The sequence below is a fragment of the Pongo abelii genome, chromosome 9, assembly GCF_028885655.2.
Source record: "Pongo abelii isolate AG06213 chromosome 9, NHGRI_mPonAbe1-v2.0_pri, whole genome shotgun sequence".
Classification (NCBI taxonomy): Eukaryota; Metazoa; Chordata; class Mammalia; order Primates; family Hominidae; genus Pongo; species Pongo abelii.
In genome coordinates, this window is record NC_071994.2 from 121,601,490 (window position 1) to 121,624,126 (window position 22,637).

At 40.3% G+C, this 22,637-nt stretch overlaps 1 protein-coding gene and 1 long non-coding RNA gene across 14 annotated transcripts in view; one reads left to right on the plus strand and one right to left on the minus strand.

Annotated features, from left to right (window-relative positions):
* Positions 1–20,932, plus strand: part of UBE4A (ubiquitination factor E4A) — a 40,420-nt gene extending 19,488 nt beyond the window's left edge. For all 13 annotated transcript variants that reach the window (XM_054523963.1, XM_024254696.2, XM_024254697.3 and 10 more), the window contains 10 exon segments: positions 1,204–1,508; positions 3,102–3,234; positions 4,319–4,506; positions 6,368–6,468; positions 6,565–6,678; positions 8,172–8,346; positions 11,483–11,663; positions 12,351–12,498; positions 14,444–14,601; positions 18,033–20,932. In XM_054523963.1, the coding sequence (XP_054379938.1) occupies positions 1,204–1,508; positions 3,102–3,234; positions 4,319–4,506; positions 6,368–6,468; positions 6,565–6,678; positions 8,172–8,346; positions 11,483–11,663; positions 12,351–12,498; positions 14,444–14,601; positions 18,033–18,159 (1,630 nt within the window). In that variant the 3' untranslated portion in view covers positions 18,160–20,932.
* Positions 3,120–22,637, minus strand: part of LOC103891922 (uncharacterized) — a 37,504-nt gene continuing 17,986 nt past the window's right edge. The window contains exon 4 of the long non-coding RNA XR_008511432.2: positions 3,120–3,218. This is a non-coding gene — a long non-coding RNA (uncharacterized LOC103891922). The remainder of the gene's footprint in view (positions 3,219–22,637) is intronic.

A 22,637-nucleotide genomic window follows, 5' to 3' on the forward strand; every position in this document is an offset into this window, starting at 1 on the left:
GCGAGAATCTGTCTCAAAAAAATTAATTAATTAATTAATTTTTTTAAAAAAAAGACCAAGTTCCACCCTACAGAGAGACAAAAATGGCAAAAATTAAGGAAATGTTTATAAGGGAGTCCGATGAGATCAATAGGACCACAAAAGACATTAGATAAAGAAGATTCTAGAAATGTGAAGATTTTAGAACTAGAATGTATGACTTCCAAAAACAGTTCTGGTTCTGGCTATTCATTATTCTGTAATTTGTTTTCTTCTGATTTAGCTGATTATGACAGGTATAAGTAGAGGAAGAAAACAGCAACTCAGTCATAGAAAGGGACACTAAGAATAGCAATTTTTAATGCCTTCTCAAGATACCCGAATTGATGCAGAGCATTTTTCAAAACTACTCAGTCAACACATTGCCAGAAGAAGGAAATTATGTCTTTAGAGAGAAATCTCCATCATAGACATTTTAAATAGGACAGTAGATAAAAGTTCAGCATGTGCTTAACCTGCTCAGCTGCCTAGATTCAACAAAAAATGAATATCATCTAGTTTCCCAATATTAACTAGCTCAAGACATTATCTACAGGGCCAAAGGAAATGATTTTGGACTATTATCCATAACTTTGAATTATGTGTCTTCCTTTCAGTAGAGAATATTAGGCTGACCTTTTCTGAAGAATAATTTAATTTAATATTGAACAACAGAGAGCTGGAAGCTGCTCTTAGATTGCATCTCAGGTGGCTACTAGTTTATATGTGGTCATTACTAATCTAGAGTCCCTTTTCACCAGCTTAGTTTTCTACTAACCAAAGAAAGACTATCCATATAACCCCATCAAAGTATGATCATTGCCCTTGTGTGATTTAAACTATCCTGCTGGGCTTCTTGTACTTCACCTAATAATTATTTTATGTAATAACAGCCCATTCTACACCCTACTCAACCAAGCTGCCTTTCTTTGGATAGTGCATTTCAACTGAAGGCTGCTAACTATTTGCAATTTGCTTCAATTATGTTGAATACTTGGCAGCGTTTTCCCATTGCTGTGCACCCTGCCTGTGTCCTGTCAAAAACTTCTGTGAGTGCCTACTGTGTCATTGCAACTGCAACTCCCTACTATCCTTAAAGAGAAGGCTAGATAAATAATTGAGGATTTGTTTTTTTGTGACTTTCTGTTTTCCCTGACCCAGTCTCTTCTGCTTTCTTGGGGGCAGGTTGCATGATCAGATGGTAAAAATCAACCAAAATCTGCATCGGCTGCAGGTTGCCTGGCGGGATGCTCAGCAAAGTTCTAGCCCTGCTGCTGACAGTCTTCGTGAGCAGTTTGAACGACTGATGACCATCTATCTTTCTACCAAGACTGCCATGACAGAGCCACAGATGCTACAAAACTGCCTAAACTTGCAGGTGTCCATGGCTGTTCTACTGGTTCAACTGGCCATAGGCAATGAGGGCTCACAGCCAATAGAGCTAACCTTTCCTTTGCCAGATGGCTACAGCTCTTTGGCTTATGTGCCAGGTAAGCAGGCTCTCCCTTGGGAATGTCCTATTTATAGCCTTCTGAGTTTAAGTGGGTCACTTTGGAAGTTTAATCCTCAAAATACCCTTTCTTCATTATCATTCAGTTGTTTTTGGAGAAACAACTCAAACTTAGATAATATCTACTGGTCAAAGTATTGGGGGACTAACAGTTTGTTCCTCAACCTTGTTGTCCCCCTGCTATGCATATCAGAAAATCATCTTCAAAGGATTAAGTGTAATCAGAGTTTTCAGAGATGTTAGTTTCTGTCATTAATATTTGTTCAACTTACACATTCATCTAACTTTCCCTGTCCTTTTTGTAGAAAAAAAATTAGCTCCTGTTGGTTAACTCAGAAGGGAAAGAGTGTCTGTGTGTGTGTGTCTGTGTGTGTGTGTCAGTGAGTCATTGAGGGGTGGGCAGGTGTCAATCTAATCAGGTTATGTGTTCTTAACCATTGTATTGGTCATATCATGCTGAGTAACAGATTACCCCAAAACATAGCAGCTTAAAACTACAGACCGGGTATGATGGTGCATGCCTATAATCCCAGCACTTTGGGAGGCTGAAGCAGGATGATTACTTGAGCCCAGGAGTTCAAGATTGGCCTGGGCAACATAGGGAGACCCTGTCTCTACAAAAAATAAAAAATTAGCCAGGCATGGTGGTGCACACTTGTAGTTCCAGCTACTCAGGAGGCCGAAGTGAGAGAATCGCTTGAGCCCAGGAAGTTGAGGCCACAGTGAGCCATAATTGCACTACTGCACTCCAGCCTGGGTGACAGAGCAGGACCCTGTCTCAAAAAATAAATTAATTAATTAATAAAATAACAACAACAACTGCAAACAGCTCACTCAGCTGCATGGTTCTGACTCAGAGTTCCTCAGGAAGTTACATAGCCAAGCTGTCAATCAGGGCCTTAGGAATCTGAGGACTCTGCTAGGGTTGGAGGATCCACTTACAAGCCCAGTCATGTGGTTGTTGACAGGCCTCAGTTGCTTGTGCTATTGGCCAGCAGCTTCTTTTCTAGGCCATGTATGTGTCTTCTAAATACTACTCATGATATGGCAGCTGGCTTCCCCCAGGGCAAGTGACCAAAATGGAGACTACAAGCTTTTATACCCTAATCTTGGAAATGACATACCATCACATCTGCTGTATGCCTCAGAGTTTATCTTCTACTCTAAAGGAGTGAATATGGGAGGGGACTGCATAGGGCAATGATCATTGGAGGACCATCCTGGAGTCTGGCTACCACGGTCACCTAACATATTAATCTTTATTAGGGAGTCCTCACACATTTGAAGGGTTTAAACCACAGTTAACCTTGAGAGTAAAAATGTATATATTAGTATACTGGTGTGTTAACATTTTGTGTCATTACTGTTCATATATTTACTTGAATAAAAGTTTAAATTGACTTACATTTAAAGGAGATTTTACATTTATTGACTTACCACCATCTCTAGTACCAACAAAACATTTAGGGTTTTTTTTAACCTTCATTAAGTAGGGTGAAAGGAATTTAAATGTTGTTTATTAGTACAGATATACAGATGTTTGGCTAATTCCAGTGAATATTTTCTTTTTCAGAATTTTTTGCAGATAACCTGGGTGATTTTCTCATTTTTCTCCGCCGCTTTGCCGATGACATTTTGGAGACATCAGCAGATTCCCTGGAGCATGTCCTTCACTTTATCACCATTTTCACTGGAAGCATAGAAAGGTGAAGTGCTGAAAGCTTGGTTCTGTCACTGTTCAGGCTGTAAAACATTCAGAAGACTTCTAAACCAAGAAATAAACAAGCCTGAATCATAAGGGGTTGCCTTCAGAAGTTATGGTAACATTAAGGAATCACCTGACCATCCATATGGGTAGCCAGAAATCCCACTGTTGAGAGGTATAATAAACAAAGGACTTTGTCCACAGAGAATTTAATCCTGCATATAAGTATCTTATGGGAATTCCACTGCTAGTCCTTGGTTAAAGTAGTTAACGTAATGCCAGAAACTTACCAGTGGCAGCCAGGTGCTAACGATCTTCTAATAATTATATGATGATAAAGCTTGTTCTTGCTATTCTGAATTGGATGAGCAGTAAATTCATTGACTTAAGTCAATGAACCAAGTCAATGTTATTTCTCATTTCAAGTTTTCTCACTCATAGCTTCTAGTCCTCTTTTCCAAAGGAAGATACTATGACTTGTAGAATTGCTTCCCTGATTTTCTTGATGCATAGGCTAAAGGAAATGGAAACTCTGTGTACAAAAGTGAAGATTTGCTGCACAATGAAGAGAATGACCCACAATTCCCTGAGCCGTATCAGTGATAAGTAGAGAGAAGCCAATTCTTCACTGAGCTGAGCATACCTAATGAGAAGTCATAAGTCAACAAGTATTATGCATACACTGTATGCGTCATGGGTAATGTAGCATAATTATATTCCAGTCTTTACCCTCAGAAAGCTTGAAAAGGCAAGTTTATTCCACATGAAACTATCAGAGAATAGTAAGCAGTAAATAATGCATTATTACAGAGAAGTAAACAATGGCTAAGCATTCAATAGAAACTTAAGTGCTCACCCTCATATTTGGTAAGCTGTCAACTCAAGAGTTAAATGATGTACCCTGCATCACCAACCCACCCCCTGCCCACCCGCATCAAGAAACTGACAAACTTAAAACCGCAGAAGTGGATCCTTTTTTTTCCTATAATATAGTTTAGGGTGGATTTTGATTCTTATGTGGAGAGAACAGTCATAAATTTGGAGTTAAGCTTATCTGCTCATCTTGCTTTTTGCCCATTTTGCAGAATGAAGAATCCCCACCTGAGGGCCAAACTAGCAGAGGTGTTGGAAGCAGTGATGCCCCACCTGGATCAGACCCCAAATCCCTTGGTATCCAGTGTGTTCCACCGGAAACGTGTGTTCTGCAACTTTCAGTACGCACCCCAGCTTGCAGAGGCTTTAATCAAGGTTTTTGTGGACATTGAATTTACAGGTAAAGCAGTCATGAAGCTGAGCCCAGAACTGAGAAGCTGATACCAGTGGAGTTTCATAGTTTGATCCGTATTTGGTTATCAAAGAAATGTCAAGCCATTACTTATTGAATACCTTCTATATGCCAGACTTGATGATAAGTGCTTTTTTTTTTTTTAACATTATCCCATTGTCACCATCTGAAAAGTTTCACTCTATTATCCCTGTTTTATTTATTTTTTATTTTTTTAATTATCCCTGTTTTACATATGAAGACATGACTGCCCAAAAGATCAAATTATTTGTCCATGTCATAACAAACTACCAAGTGGTAGAATCAGGTCTGTGTCACCTAAAGAAATCTACATATTCAACACCCTTATTATGTTGCATCATCAAATCAGACTCAGATTAGACTATTTGGGTCTTTATATTTCTCTGCCTTAAAATTACAGAATAGTGCCTGAAGAGGCAGTGTACTGGTTGAGAGATTCTTTTATCTTAACCAGACTGTCTAACTCTCCAACAGTCTAATGGTTCGATTAAAAATACCAGCAGGCGGACAGGCACAGTGGCTCATGCTTGTAATCTGAGCATTTTGGGAGGCCAAAGTAGGCGGATCACTTGAGCTCCTGAGTTTGAGACCAGCCTGGCCAACATGGTGAAACCCGTTCTCTACAAAAATACAAAAATTACCCAGGCATGGTGGCAGGTGCCTGTAATCCCAGCTACTTAGGAGGCAGAGGCACAAGAATTGCTTCAATTCAGGAGGCAGAGGTGGCAGTGAGCTGAGATTGTACCACTGCACTGCAGCCTGGATGACAGAACAAGAAATCCCTCTCCAAAAAAAAAAAAAAAAATACCAGCAGGCAACATTCCCTCTCTATCTAACCCTGAGCCCCTGTGTTTGTTTAAACAGTACCCTGTCTCAATCAGTAAATAAGATATGTTACGAAGTTGTTGAAGACCATTTTTTAAAGGGATATCTACCATCCAATGATAAATACAACTAACATTTAAAGAGGCATTTAACATTTTACTGGCCGCCTTTCCATATTTGGATTCTGGCTTTTTTAATTTGCTCACCTATCGGCCTTAGTTTCCTCATCTATAAAATGGGTCAAAGTGATGATTAAGTGAAATAATGCATGTAAATCTTTATAATACATAAGAAATCATATAATAAATCACTGCAATTATCTCATTATGTGACCATACAACCAAAGCGTTGTAATGGAGTACAATTTCTGTTTTATTTCTGAGGAAGTGGAAGCTGAAAAAGATTAAGAGACTTAGATTAAGCAGAGCCAGAATGAAAACGTAGGTCTTTTGACTCCAAATCCTACACTCTTCCTTCATTATGACCCAGCCTGTGGAGCTCTAGTAATACCTTTGGTATTTCAAAAGCAGTATAAGCCTCAGATTTTTAGCTCCTGACCTGATTTTTCAGAGTAATCAAGAACCTGTTGGCTACACAGTTTGGGATATTGTCTGTGAAGAATGTGGGAATTGCTTAGTGTCCCGTCCTGCACATGGCTTTCACTTCCGTAATGGCCAGCCCTGAGCCCTCATTTAAAGCCTGAGAAGTACTCATGTTTGGATATGGAAACATTTGTTTCCCTTAACTTTTATTTTACAGCTTAGTACTTATCTCTTGCAGAGTAAGGTATCCTTTATCTCTGTCTCCCCCTTACTTCATCAGTAAGGAAATGAGCAAACACTTGGCCATAACTCTAGGCCTTTAGAAACTCCAGGGCAGATTTTGTTAGTAGCCTTAACACACTCAAAAGCAAATGACTACAAAGCAAATGACTACACATAAGCATAAACTCTTCCTCTTATGGCACCGCCTTTGCTGATATTTTGCTCTTGCCTTACTCCAGGAGACCCCCATCAATTTGAACAGAAGTTTAATTACCGCCGTCCCATGTATCCTATCCTAAGATACATGTGGGGGACAGATACCTATCGGGAGAGCATTAAGGTGAGAGAGTTTTTTATGAAACCTGTTCCTTTATATAAGCCCCAATGAGTTGTAATTCAGTACTAAAATGGTTTTCTTGTGGGCTGGGACTTACAGGATTTGGCTGACTATGCCTCTAAGAATTTAGAAGCCATGAATCCCCCACTTTTCCTCCGCTTTCTTAACCTGCTAATGAATGATGCCATCTTCCTTTTGGATGAAGCCATACAGGTAAAAAAAAAAAAAAAAAAAAAAAAAGATTTAACTTCTCCATACCATCAAATCATCATCAGTACATACATTTTACCTTTTAATCATAATAGAGCAGTCCTTATGCCCCTAGTACCAGACTTGAACACCAAAAATTTGTGACTAGTAGTGTACCACCAAGCTTGTCATTATAGAGCTTTCTGGTTCATTCCATTAGAGACCAAGATCAAGGGTCATTGAAGCATCATGAGATGGACATTTTGGCAGAATCAAAAATACCATATGGTGAAGCCAAACTAAGTTGTACTGGCAGGAGTAATTCATCAGGCCAGCACTACAGAAAGAAATCTGAGGAGCTTGCTTTTGGTCAGTGACTTTCAACCCTTTTAATCCCAACATGTCAGTAAAATATCTCACTAAGACAATGATTTTTAACCCACTTTCCAAAAAGATTCTGATTTTTGCACCACTACTTGAAAGAAAATCTCTGATTTGGGTTATTTTTTCATATAAAGGCTCCAAGTTGTCAATACTTCTCATATTTCCACTGCCTTCTAAATTCTTAGCTATATTGTGAAACAAAGGTTTCACAAAGTATAAAATGCAGCTGGGTGCCTCTCAGCTCCTTCAGTGTATTATTTCCTTAACCTTCCCTGGTGGAACTGCTTACTTCTCCCATAAAAACTTGGCTGTCTGTAGAGCAAAACTTCTCCTACCTGTGATGGGTATAGGATGGACAAGGTACTGACCTAAAGGGAGATGAAACAGGTAAATCCTGAGGGTAGCCTTTAGACAGTTATGAGCTCCTCGTTGTGATCAGCAATCCCCTGAGTAGCTTGTGTTTAATTTGTGAGAAAGGTTTGATCTGATTTCTTCATAATCCTACACTTCAGGATTTAAGATAGGTTTTCTTCAAAAGCAAGAATAGGTCCTGTTACAAACAGGCCCTTTTAAGCAAGAGGTGTGTGACACAAAGCATGAAGCAGATGGTATTTTCATGAGACTGTAAGTTTAACAAGTTGTTTGCTACAACAGGAAGGATGACGTGAGGTAGAGAGTTTTAAATAATTATGGTTCTTCCACGCATCTTGCATATTTGATAGAGCTTTGATTTTTTTGTAAGCAATTTGGCAGGGGGGGATTTGTTTTCATCTTTCAGAAAGGATTCATTGTTTTTTCACTATAGTGTGGGGTTTAGTTTTTTGTTTCTTGGCCTGGGTTTCATATATTAAACTATTCATCCTTCTTTCCATTTCACAATGCTATACTATTTCTAGGGGAATTACCTATGAATCTACCCAAGCTGAAACAAATCTGTATGAAGCCACAATTTCTTTTTTTCCTGGAAGTTCTTTTGAGCTTCAGCCCTATACTGAGAAATAAAGGCTCATGTCTCTTACATGGTCCCTGTTTTCCCAGCTTAGTTGACTGGATTTTGAATAGGACCTCTTAAATGTCACGTCCCTTCAACAGCACCTTTCTTCTCTGATATATCCCATCTCTGGTTTCTGCAGTATTTGAGCAAGATAAAGATTCAGCAAATTGAGAAGGACCGAGGTGAATGGGATAGTCTGACTCCAGAAGCCCGCCGAGAAAAGGAGGCTGGCCTACAGATGTTTGGACAGCTGGCACGTTTCCATAACATCATGTCCAATGAAACAATCGGTACCCTTGCCTTTCTCACATCAGGTAAGGACACGAAGTACTGCTTCCCCCCAAAAAAGTAATGGCCAAGATCTGCTTCACTTGGGGGATCAGCCTAGCTGAAACTAAGAATTCAGACCCTGGTGACAGTATCCTCCACATCTGGAAGGGAAACGAATCACCTGAGAAGCTTCAAAAAGAATGATGATGCCCATTGTTGACATGGAAATGAGGAAATAGTCACCCTCACACAGCTGCCAGAGAGCATAAGGTGGTAAAATCTTTCTTGAGGACAAGTTAGCCATATAAATATATGTGTGTCTGTACACACACATATATACATATATGTTTGTTAATCTGAGAAATATGCTTGAATCCTGGTTAAATCTGGTGGATCTAGCAGACATTTATCTCTACTCCCTCTATAGCTCCACTGTCCAACTCAGTGGCCACTTGCCACATGTGGCTTGCAAGGATTTAAAATGTAGCTGGTCTGAGTTGAGATGTGCTGTAAGTATACAATATGGTACTGCAAGACTTAGTGTTAAAATGTGAAATCTGTCCATTTTTATACTGATTACATATTGAAATTATCATTTTTAATGTCTCAGCTAAATATGATATGACAATCAATAATCACCAGACATTTGAGGAAATCCTCTAATGTGAAAAACAAATAGGTGAAAACTTTGTAAAAACTTTTTAAAAAAACTTTTTAATCTCAGAGGGATAAGAGAAGATACAGCAGCCACAAAACAAGAACAAAGAGGCAATGAAAGAGATTATTTAAAGAATAAGAAAGAGCTCTTGGATATTGAAATTTTTACCTCAGAAATGTTAAATATTCAGTAAAAGTAACGGTTAGAAGATATAAATTCAAGGAACTCTTCTATGAACGTACAACAGAAGGAAAAAGATGGAAATTAGAAGAGAAAGGATAAGAAAACAAAGGATGGATCTAGGAAGTCTCAAAAGAGAAAAATGAAGGGGAGGAAGTTATCAAAGATACCAAAAAATCCCCAAGACTCAAAGACAGCCTCTAAATTGAAAGGGCTTGCCAAGGCCCCTGCACAGAGAATTTTTTAAAACCCACACTGAGGTATGACGTTGTGAAATTTTAGGAAATCATGGTAAAAACAAGACCCTAAAATATCCCAGAGAAGTCAGGTAATGTTACCATAGTTTAAGTATCAAAGTGGCTTTGCACTTCCAACAGTGTCATTTGAAGCTGAGACACATTTCTGAGGGAAAGTAAACCTAGGAGGAGGAAGGTGGAATTCAACACAAGGGAGACGCAAAGGAGATTCCCAGGATGATGGTAAAAGGAGCTTGTGTGGCCACTACATAGCAGGCCTGTAGAGCAAGCAGTCCAGGTTGCAGCAAAGGATGGAAACATCCAGAAAGAATGTTTCCAAAAATTAATCAGCAGCTAGAAATGACCATGTTGAGAGTTTTAAATTCCAATGGAGAGTTTGGAAAGGATTTAGTGATAAGAGGCTCTGAAAATAAGCAAATAAGCAAAAAGTTATACTAAAAAGGAACTATATACTCATTAGGACAGCACATGGCTCTGCTGTGAATAATATTTACATAATCTTAACAACAAACTAAATTATTTAACCAAAAATTTGACTATATATTGAGGGCATCTGTGATAATGACTAAAACTGAAAAATCAAGAACTATTAGTACCAACCAAACATAGCATTATGATACTGTCTGACTTGTTAAATTTGGCATGTATAAATTTATTTTTTTTTTTATTTTTGGAATTCATGCCCTATAACATAGCAGTTCCTTACAGATTTGTTAAGAAGAAGCGATAGGCCAGGCACGGTGGCTCACGCCTGTAATCCCAGCACTTTGGGAGGTCAAGGCGAGCGGATCACAAGGTCAGGAGTTCAAGACCAGCCTGGCCAACATAGTGAAACCCTGTCTATACTAAAATTACAGAAATTAGCCAGGTGTTGTGGCACGTACCTGTAGTCCCAGCTACTTGAGAGGCTGAGGTAGGAGAATCACTTGAACTTAGGAGGCGGAGATTGCAGTGAGCGGAGATCACGCCACTGCACTCCAGCCTAGGCAACAGAATGAGACTCTATCTCAAAAAAAAAAAAAAAAAGAAGCAATGAGTCTACAAGATGTGTCCACAATGAAGTTCATTGATAAGTGTAGGAAAAAACTGAAAATAGTAAAAATGTCCACCAGTAAAGACATTAAATAAATAACTTATGGTGCAGTTACAACTGGAAAAGTCAGCCATTAAAAATGATGTAAAACAGACTGGGTACAGTGGCTCACACCTGTAATCTCAGCACTTTGGGAGGCCAAGGCAGGAGGATCACTTGAGCCCAGGAGGTTGAGACTGCCTTGAACCATGATCGTGCCACTGCACTCCAGCCTAGGCACCAGCAAGACCCTGTCTCAAAAAAATAAAAAATAATTTTTTTAAAAAATGATGTAAAACAGCTGGGCACAGTGGCTCACGCCTGTAATCCTCTAACCCTTTGGAAGCTGAGGCAGGAGGATCACTTTGAGCCTAGGAGTTTGAGACCAGCCTGGGCAATATAGTGAGACCCCATCTCATTTTTTAAAAAGATGATGTGAATCACCCCTATTCTATAGAACTTTCTGTGATGGTGAAAATATCCTATAAATCTGGGCCGTCCAGAACCATACTTAACTAGCCACATGTGGCTAGTGTGACTGAAGAGTGGATTTTTTTATTTTTAATTTTAATAGCCACATATGGCCAGTGGCTGCTATGTTGGACAGCACAGGGACATACACTTACTAAAATGATAAAGTATTTGCAATATAGTTACTGAAAACAGTAAGTTTCAGAATATGTAAAATATCATTTTTGTTTTAAAAATGTCTGTGTGTGTGTAAATAAGGACAAAAAAGCTAGAAGGACAAAATGTTAAATTAGCAAGATGTTAACAGTGTTTATCTCTGGGTGGTAGTTTTTGTCTTTTCTGTTTTTTGTTTGGTTTTGGTTTTTGCTTGTCTGTATTTTCTGCAGTGAAAATGAATTACTTAGTTTTAAAAAAAAGTAGTTCCTTCAAAATTTTTAGAAATAAAATAACAGTAGTCCCCAGAGGTCTCCAAATAAACTATACCTAATAAGGAAAAGAGTGCTAATGGATTGAGTTTTCAGAGACTTTGGATTCTTTTTCAGAGATCAAGTCACTCTTTGTGCATCCCTTCCTGGCTGAGCGCATCATCTCCATGTTGAACTACTTCCTGCAACACCTGGTTGGCCCCAAGATGGGTGCCTTGAAAGTCAAGGACTTCAGTGAATTTGACTTCAAACCCCAGCAGCTTGTATCAGATATCTGCACTATCTACTTAAATCTTGGGTACCTGAGATTGAAATCTGTCAAGCCAGAGGGGATGCTAATGTTTTGATTTAGGGTTTTGATAGTAGAATGACCAGTTGGTAATTATGTGAAAATAGAAAAGAAATGGTTAATTCCTAGTTGGTTGATGAAGGAATCTTCTGTAGTTTTAAATAAGGAGATTTTATCTGGGCAAGGTGTCGTGTGCCTGTGGTCCAAGCTACTTGGGAGGCTGAAGTGGGAGGATTGCTTAATGCCAGGAGTTTGAGACCAGCCTGGGCAACACAGCAGGACTCTGTCTCTAAAAACTAGTAAGATTTTGTGTGACCCATGGGACATTGAGATTTCCGGTATTCTGCTTTGATCTGTGCAAAGAGAAACTACTGGTTGTACCACTGTTTAGAAAAGTAGCATTCTTTTAAGGTCACATGATACTTGATAGACTTCCTAGAAAGTCTTTCTGTATCAAAAAGTATATATATATTAAATATACAATATATTTAACATATATTATTTATAATATATAAATAATATATATTATAATATTTATATATTATAAATTATATATATATTAAAATAAGTCTTTCTATATCAAAAGAATGTTCATGGCTTTTAAGTGGTAAGAATACTTGTTCTGCGGCCTACCTATTGTCTCTTCCATTGACCAACCCTCTGGTGATCAGTTTTTTTCTGATGCTAACCTTCCAGGGATGAGGAGAATTTCTGTGCCACTGTGCCCAAGGATGGACGTTCCTATTCCCCAACTCTCTTTGCACAGACAGTTCGAGTCTTGAAGAAAATAAATAAGCCTGGGAATATGATTGTGGCTTTCAGCAACTTGGCAGAGAGAATCAAGGTGAGGAAGAGGAGGAATTGTTTGCTGATTTCATTAAGAACCACACTGTCAGCCAGGCATGGTGGCTCAAGCCTGTAGTCACAGCTGCTTAAGAGGCTAAGGCTAGAGGATCGGTTAAGCCCAGGAGTTTGAAGCTGCAGTGTGCTATGATCATGCCTGTGGATAGCCACTACACTCCAGCCTTGGCAAGATAGCAAAACCCCATCTAAAAATCCACGCAAAAAAAATCAGATTGTCACCTCAGCTGTGCTGATTTTTACTCTATTTCAGGGAGAAAAAAAGCATTACCAAGAGAAAATATAAACAGATGGTTCTTTTTGGACAGTCACTTAGAACTACAATATTCTTAGTTTTATTCTTGTCAACATGAGAGCGAGAATAGAGGTTTAAGAAATCGGCTGGGTACAGTGGCTCATGCTTGTAATCCCAGCACTTTGGGAAGCCAGGGTGGGCAGATCACTTGAGGTCAGGAGTTGAACACCAGCCTGGCCAGCATGGTGAAACCCCGTCTCTACTAAAAATACAAAAAGTAGCTGGGTGTGGTGGCAGGCGCCTGTAATCCCAGCTGCTCGGGAGGCTGAGGCAGGAGAATCGCTTGAACCTGGGAGGCGGAGGTTGCAGTGAGCCAAGATTGCGCCACTGCACTCCAGCCTGGGCAACAGAGCGAGATTCCATCTCAAAAAAAAAAAAAAGAAAAAAGAAATTTAAGGGCTAGGCGCGGTGGCTCACGCCTGTAATCCCAACACTTTGGGAGGTCGAGGCGGGCAGATCACGAGGTCAGGAGATCGAGACAATCCTGGCTAACACGGTGAAACCCCGTCTCTACTAAAAATACAAAAAATTAGCTGGGCACGGTGGCGGGTACCTGTAGTCCCAGCTACTCGGGAGGCTGAGGCAGGAGAATGGCGTGAACCCAGAAGGCGGAGCTTGCAGTGAGCCGAGAGAGCGCCACTGCACTCTGGCCTGGGCGAAAGAGTGAGACTCCGTCTCAAAAAAAAAAAAAAAAAAAAAAAAAAAAATTTAAGAAAACTCAACTAGAAGAGAATGTACACGTTTATGTAAGATGTTTTTATGAAAACGTTTATGCACAGTGTTACCAATAGATTTTAAAACCTAGGGTGTTAATACAGAATAACTTTTTAGGAAAAAAAAAAAAGATGAGTAGTTTTCAGTCACTGATTTTTATTTTGATTGTCTCTATGTTTGTAGTTGGTAGTTGGCTTTTATTGGAATATGCATACATTTTAAAGATTAAAATACTGTATTGTATTTAGCTAAATCCCTTTGGTTAGAGTATGACAGAGCTCTATTAGCAGGTAAGAAGAAGGAAAATCATGGCACAGAAGTCTAATAGAAAACCTTCCTTGTTGCTGTCAGTCTTCCCTCCTTTGAGTTTCTTTTTTATTGAGTTGGACTTCATCTTTGTTTAGAGCTTAGCCAGGTGGATCCCTGAAGAACTCGAGTTGTGAAGGAATCAAATGTCAAAATGACTTTAAAAATCCTATGCCTGTTTGTATCAAAAATCAAAAACTGCTTTTCATACACAGGCTGCATGAGTGACTCTAATTATGCAAATAATACCCTCCTCCATTCCCTCTTCTCCATCCCCTTTTGAATTATGGCATTTACAACAGAACTGTTGCCAGATGGATGTTGTATGTGATGTATTTCTTTTCCTCCTAACATTTAAACCCATTTCCAGTATGACTGCCAGCAGCTGAGCCAACCTAAAGGTCCAGAGTTGGGGCTCAATGCTTAATTTGTTCTTAGAATATCTATCTTGGCTTGTTTTTGAGAAAATGAAGCTCACATGTGTCACTATCACTGTCAATGATTATTAATGACCTGTTTTTTTTATTTTTGAGACGGAGTCTCACTGTCATTGAGCACGCTGAATTCAGCTACACTGTGAATTCACTTTAACTACCAGATGTTGTATACTCAGTCTCTTGCAGACCTCCAACAACAGGAAGAGGAAACTTATGCAGATGCCTGTGATGAGTTCCTGGATCCCATTATGAGCACACTGATGTGTGACCCTGTGGTGCTGCCATCATCCAGAGTCACTGTGGATAGATCCACCATTGCAAGACATTTGCTCAGGTAGGCCAGTCCCAAAAACAGACTCAAGAGCACATATATATATTAGTTTGCTATCTTTTTCTCCCAGGCACCTAATACAGTACTTTGTACCTATACATACCACATATTATTGATTTACTGAGATGTTGGAAGACATTTTGGTTTCAATTGCTAGGATATAAACATTTCAAAACAAAACATTCTGTTGAGAAATGCTAACTCTAACCTTATGTCTTCCTGCCTTAAGAAAATAATTTCTAGCCAGGTGCAGTGGCTCATGCCTGTAATCCCAGCACTTTGGGAGGCCGAGGCAGGTGGATCACTTGAGGTCAGGAGTTAGAGACCAGCCTGGCCAACATGGTAAAACCCCGTCTCTACTAAAATACAAAAATTAGAGGGGCATGGTGGTGCACACATGTAGTCTGAGCTACTCGGGAGGCTAAGGCAGGAGAATTGCTTGAACCCGGGAGGCAGAGGTTGCAGTGAGCCAAGATTGCACCACTGCACTCCAGCCTGGGCTCAGGTGATCCTCCTACCTCAGCCTCTGGAGTAACTGGGACTACAGGCATGCACTAACACACCCAACGAATTTTTGTATATTTTGTAGAGACAGGGTGTCACCATGTTGCCCAGGCTGGTCTTGAACTCCTGGGTTCAAGTGATCCACCCGCCTCAGCCTCCCAAAGTGCTGGGATTACAGGTGTGAGCCACTGCGCCTGGCCTGTTTTTTTATTTTTGCGACAGAGTCTCGCTCTGTCACCAAGGCTAGAGTGCAGTGGCGCGATCTCAGCTCACTGCAAGCTCCGCCTCCCAGGATCAAGTGATTCTCCAGCCTCAGCCTCCCAAATAGCTGAGACTACAGGTGAGCACCACCACATCTGGCTAATTTTTGTATTTTTAGTAGAGATGGGGTTTCACCATATTGGCCAGGCTGGTCTTGAACTCCTGATCTCAAGTGATCCTCCCACCTCAGCCTCCCAAAGTGCTGGGATTATAGGCATGAGCCACCTCACCCAGCCTGCTTTTTCTAATTCAGGTTTTACACTATATTCACCATGTGGATTAACTCACGTTCTGTTGCTGTTGTTGTATCAGCCGTGGTAACCATGAATTTTCCCCAGCCTGCCTATTCTTCGGACAGTCTGCCCCATGATAACTATAGAAAAGACAGGAATGAAGCAATAAATGGTAGCTTATTAGCTACTTAATGGGCCCCTTAACTTTTTTTAGTCCAGCATTAGAAAGAAATAAGTACTGAGAGACTCTGCCTATTTATATATTTATTTATCTATTTTTTTGAGAGAGGGTCTTACTCTGTCACCAGGCTGGAGTGCAGTGGCATGATCTCAGCTCACTGTGGCCTCACCCTCCCAGGCTCAAGCAACCCTCCCACCTCAGCCTCGCCAAGTAACTGGGACCACAGGCCATGTACCACTGTTCCTGGCTTATTTTTGTATTTTTTGTAGAGAAGGGGTCTCTCCATGTTACCCAGGCCAGTCTCAAACTCCTGGGCTCAAGCAATCCACTCACATCAGCCTCCCAAAGTGCTGGGATTACAGGCATAGCCACCTTGTTTAGCCTCTCCATACTTAAAATTAAGTTATATCAAGCCAGGCACAGTGGCTCATGTCTGTAATCCCAGGACTTTGGGAGGCTGAAGCAGGTGGATCACTTGAGATCAGGAGTTCGAGACCAGCCTGGCCAACATGGTGAAACCCCGTCTCTACTAAAAATACAAAAATTAGCCAGGAGTGGTGACACATGCCTGTAATCCCAGCTATTTGGGAGGCTGAGGCAGGAGAATCACTGGAACCCGGGAAGCAGAGGTTGCAGTGAGCCAAGATCACACCACCGCACTCCAGCCTGGGTGACAGAGCGAGACTCTGTCTCAAAAAAAAAAAAAAAATTAAGCTATATATCTACAAAAAATTATTTTTAATTAGCCAAGTGTAATGGCACATGCCTGTAGTCCTAGCTACTCAGGAGGCTGAGGCAGATCGCTTGAGCACAGGAATTCAAGGCTGTACTGAGTTAAGATGGCAGCACTGCACTCCTGCCTGGGCAACAGAGCAAGACACTGTCTCTAAATAAACAGATAGATACATGTTGTATACTTTGACCCAAAGTTAAGGAAATTTTTAAATATTAAAAAAATGAATTTTTGGCCAGGTGCAGTGGCTTACGCCTGTAATCCTAGCACTTTGGGAGGCCGAGGCAGGTGGATCACCTGAGGTCAGGAGTTTAAGACCAGCCTGGTCAACATGGTGAAACCCCATCTCTACTAAAAATACAAAAATTAGCTGGGCATGATAGCACGTGCCTGTAGTCCCAGCTATTTGGGAGGCTGAGGCAGGAGAGTCCCTTGAACCTGGGAGACAAAGGTTGCAGTCAGCCAAGATCATGCCACTGCAACTCCAGCCTGGGCAACAGAGCAAGACTCCGTCTCAGAAAAAGAAAAAAAAAAAAAAAGAATTTTCTACCTCTTGGTATTTGGTATTAAGCATTCACTATATGGCTTGAAATGTGGCCCAACAAAAATTCATAACGTTTCTTAAAACATTGTAAGAATTTATGTATGGGCCAAGACAGTTCTTCCAATGTGGCCCAGGAAGCCAAAAGATTGACACCTGTCATAAACCTTCTTACGTGTCAAGAAACCATAATCTGCATGTACTGGCATAACAATCAGCTGACTAAATCAAATGTTGGTCTACAAGGCTTTATTCCTTAGCATCTTATATTGTTCTAAGAATCTGTCACTATAATTACAAATAGTTCTTTACACTGACATGAATGTATAGTGTCTCTGCCTTAGAGAAATCTAAAGGTGACAGAAGCATAGCATTTTTTAAGCCACTGTAATTAAATATCATCTGAACAGCAGTGTTGAGATAAAGTTTATTAAGAAATAGAGGCCAGGTGGGTGGCTCACGCCTGTAATCCCAGCACTTTGGGAGGCCGAGGCTGGTGGATCACTTGAGGCCAGGAGTTTGAGAGAAGCCTGGCCAACATGGTGAAACTCTGTTTCTACTGAATATACAAAAATTAGCTGAGTGTCGTGATGCAGGCCTGTAATCCCAGCTACTTGGGAGGCTGAGGTCAGAGAATAGCTTTCACCCAGGAGGCAGAGGTTGCAGTAAGCAGAGATAACGCCACTGCACTCCATCCTGGGTGCCACTGCACCAGCCTGGGCGCCACTGCACTCCAGCCTGGGCGACAGGGCAAGACTGTGTCTCCAAAAAAAAAAAGAAAGAAAGAAATAGACAAAGTAGCTACAAAAACTCCCGAATCATCTTTTTCTCACTCTTTCTAACCCCAACTCGGCATTTGACTCAAAGTTATAATGCACTCTGGCTTCATTCTTAAGATGCGACGCCCAGGTGTTCTGTTTTTGGCTTAGAATGTTAGAACTTATGGAAATAACCCTATTTCCCTTTCTCTCTTTGTCCCAGTGACCAAACAGATCCCTTTAACCGTAGTCCCCTCACCATGGACCAGATCCGGCCAAACACAGAACTAAAAGAAAAAATCCAACGGTGGCTTGCAGAGAGGAAACAACAAAAGGAGCAACTTGAATAGATACTGTGAACTAACCAAACCAAAACCAACCCCAGAGTGCAGATAAACAATTGTTTGTGGTTTCTCTCTTTCTGGTTCTGTTCCTTTTCTTTCTTCTTTTCTTTTTCTTTTTTTCTTTACTAAATTAGAGAACTGCTCTTGCTGAAATTATGATAGTTAAGATTCCTAAGAACTTGACAATGCTCCCCTGGCTTGCAGGAAATTATACTTATTATAGCATCACCAAGTTTAGAAATCATCACTAATTTTCACCCTCTGTTGTCTCTTCATATTCTTCTTCCTTTTCCTAAATGAAATTATATTATTTCAACTACTAAAACTTCCTGCCATCCTGCTATTTCTCTTCCAATTACTGTTCAAACATTTTTGGTGAGTGCTGCTTTTATAAGTATGTGATGTCACGTATTTCAGTGACAGCTGATGTTATCAGAAAAATCCTGTGTTATCCTGTGTATTTACTAGTCCTCATGATCTAGACTTAACCCCTTTTCTGTGTTACAGAGTAACTTCACATAAAAGCAGATACCTTTAAGTTTGTGTAGACTTTTGAATAAGATCATAGACGAGAATTTTTTTTAAAAAAGGAATTTAAAGGAATCTTGTGCAACTTCTATTGATAGCTCTTAATTTTGTTATACAGTCTTTTTAATGAGGATTGGTAGGGCAATCCTACCAATTGATGGGGGTGAGGAGACTGCTGGGCCCTTATTCTCTTATGAAAATCTGTTTCTACAAGGACTAGGCCTAAGTAGATTTAGGCAACGGGTATCATATCCATGAAAAATGTCATTTTAAGACACTAATATCAACAGTGTATCTCAGTGTGTGAGATATATAAATACACACACACATACACCCCATGTGCTTTTTTGTTGGTTTAGTGTAAACTGAGTACCACTTTATATTTTCTCTTCCATAGGAGATGTATGCAGTATGTGGCCATGTTTACTAACATACTCATTCTTCACAAAATTCTGAGATTATAAAATGTATATAGTTAATATTTGTTTGAGCTTGTGACCTGACTTGTAAGAGCTACTTCTAACACAGCCTTAGGTCTTCAATTAATGAAGTAGGAATTTGAGCACAACCTTGTCCACAGCCATTTTAAATATCCACTTAGCCCTGTGTAGTTGGTAGGTGGATGGACACCACTTTCATAAGTGAACTTGAGCTCATTACTCAATTGTGCAGCTTAATATGCTGACTAGGGACATTCCCCTATGGATTATCTTTATATCAGTGTCTTTCTAAGCCCAGAGATGTCATAAGTGACAAGAAAAGTGATTGGATCAAGGAATGGGTGTCACTGCTTCATTTGGAACATGTTATTAACTATGGTCTCTTTCAAATAAAATAGTAGTTTTATATTTCAACACAAGTTGCTATAAGCAGTCCTTGATGTGTTTTTGATTGCATCAGCTGGAAAGCCTCAAATCTAAGAAGGCTTTCCATCCTAGATATAAAATAGGTGTTGCCTATTGCTATGCTTGTAAATGAAAAAGGAAGTTGAGGACACTTTTGCAAATGCCAGAATGTAAGATTCATTCAGTGTGCTCCCTGGGCCTTTACGGCATGGGTTGACAGGATTTGTTTATTTTCTAAAATTAGCTTCATTCAATATTTATCATCCTCCTTTCCCTCTCTGAGAATGAACTATGTGTAAAATAAGCTTCTGCCTATTTGCATTTATCCTCCAAACCCAATCTAGTAGGATGTTCTCATTTTAAAAACAAGGGGAAAAGACCAGAGTTTTTCAGGAGAAAACTGGAGGAAAATGGGCACAAAAACTCAGAAGGCAGCTATTCCCAGCAGCTTCCTAGTTAACAACCCCCATGCTGCCTCCAGTCTTTGTCTGTATTCTTCTGTATTTAACCTTCAGATTGTAAGCCTTTTCTGGCAAGCTTTTCTTCTTTTTTTAAACTCTTTTCCTGAAACTTTTTATGAATGGCTATGGCACCATTAATGCTGCTGAATATCTTTAAACTCTGCACAGGCAAGTGTGTAGCTTAAGGCCACTACTGGTAAGGAAACCAAGTGTCCTCTGTGCCTTTTTTCTTTCTGTGAAGTAATTTAAGAATATCCAAAAAATTAGACTTTAAAAAGTTATCTTGGTACAACACCGTGTGTATATACACTTGGAAGCTTAAAAAGGTGTTTTGTCTGGAACTTAGAAGCAGCTCTAAATCTAGTAGAGCAGACTTTCTAACATACCTAGTTTCGTGTGTTGGCTTTGCTGGAGTATGATAGCAAAATGAAGACTCTTTACTCAGCTCTGGTATTGCTCATAACTTACCAAGAGGCTAATACTAAACTTGGAAAATTGTTTAAGTATGTTTTATCAAGCAGTCTGGGTTTTGTTTTTTAATATACTTTTTAATGGATATGTGAAAACTGAAGGAAACGTTAAAGGTTTTTTAATGGTGCAAGTGAAGGTGCCAGTTGCTATTTGGTATCACACTCTACAAAAGCTTCATTACTTTATTTGATGGTGGTTGCTAAGCAGCCATTGCACAGAGCATAAGTCTGCTGGGTGCCTTTACATGCCAGAGGCTGATGCTGCACTGTTGATGTCATGTGAGGAAATAATGCACATGCTCTAACTGCTCAACAGGAAATGAACCTAGAAACAGAAAATGAAAACGTTGATTGAAATAAAACTTGATCAACGCGACTGTATTTTGAAACATTCCAGGAAGGTTACTTCTTGTCAAACTTGCCTGGCAGTGTTTGTTCAAAACTTGTATTTAATAAATGAACATCTGACTTACAACCTTTGTTATCACTTTATTCCAGTATTAAAAGCTAGTGGCAGTTTCAGAAATCCCCCTGAAAACTTAGAGGATTCTGACGTCTCACTTTTTTTTTAGGGAACATCAAATATGTGTGACCTGGCTGACCCAGCCTGCCTTACCAGGCCTCTGGAGGGGACCCTGGGGTTACCCTCAGGAGATGAATCTCTCGCTATGGTTTTCCTAACCAGCTCTCTTTTGGCTTCACTGTTTTTCCTTATCTGGCCTGAACCCCAGGTCTTTGTAATCATTTGCTGTTATCTTCCCCTTTCTTGCTCCTTGCTTCCATACCCCTGCCATGCAAGATGTCAGCCTAGATTAACTCAGCCATTCCCCTCTGCTGTAATATCCAAACTGCAGACCATTGTTGGAAGAAAAACACAATTTTTAGAATGGTACAGCCACAAACTTATCTCTAATGTTGCCCAACAACCCTTCTGTGTGTCCTTCAGCTATTCCAAACTTTGGCCTCCTTCCTCAAATTCCTTCCCATACCCCCCCCTCCCATTTACCCCTCACAATCCGATGACTTTGCCTTCATTTTGCTGGGAAGATAAAGACTTCAGAGACTTTGAAGACTTTCAGACCTCTCTCCCATAATCACATCTGTGGAAAAGGCCCCATAGATCCCTGGCTAGTTCTCTTTTCCTGCCTCATCAGGGCTCTTGTCAATATCCCTTTTTATCAGGCAGGATGGCCTGTGCCTGTAATCCCAGAGCTAAGCAAGAGGCTGAAGTGGGATGATCTCTTGAGGCCAGGAGTTTCAGACCAGCCTGGGCAATGTGGCAAGACCCCATCTCTAAATAAATAAATGACTGCCTCTTCTCTGTCTTCAATTTCTCCCCTGAGTTCCACATCCCCCTTTGGTTTTCTGACTTGTAATCCTTTACAGCCATATTTCTTCACCATTCACCCTGGCTTCTATCCTAATTTTTTGAAACGGCGCTAATTAGTTAAAGATTGCCATATTGCTAAATTAACTTTCCCATCCTTAATTTGACTTTTCTGCAGTATCTGGGGCAGCAGAATCACTCCTTCACTGAAAAGTTCTTAGTTCCTTGATACCACTTCTAATTTTTCTTTCCACCTCTCTAGCCATTCCAAAAATCGGAAATTTACTTCTGCTCAGACTTCCCCAGGATACATTACTTATAGTTCTGTTCCTCTCATCAAATGCCACTTCCCTACATACATCTTTTCCTCCTCATATTAAGCTATGAAGTTTCAGCCCTCTGTAGTATACAGCTGTTCTCTTACACATCGGCTCAAGGATCTTTTCTAGGAAGTATGCTGAAATCAGCACCATGCCTAATCTGATGGAATGCCCCCTCTCTGAGTATACATTGCAACTTCAGATCTCAACTCTGCCACTTCCAAACTGTGTGGCCATTTTTCAAGCCCAGTCTCAATGGGGACAATGCCTTACAGGCTTTCTTTAAATTCCAAAATGCCTAGCATAGTGTGGGCGTTCAATACAGGTGATTTTTTTCCTCACATCTGCACAGCTCCTTGTGGCTAACTAGGGAATTGGGGGAAATGGATTCCAATCGTGATACAGCACTTTGGGGAGATTGGGATTACAAAAAAATCAACTTTAAAAGGGCTATGGGGCCAGGCGCAGTGATTCACGCCTGTAATCCCAGCACCAAGGCGGGCGGATCACTTGAGGCTAGGAGTTCGAGACCA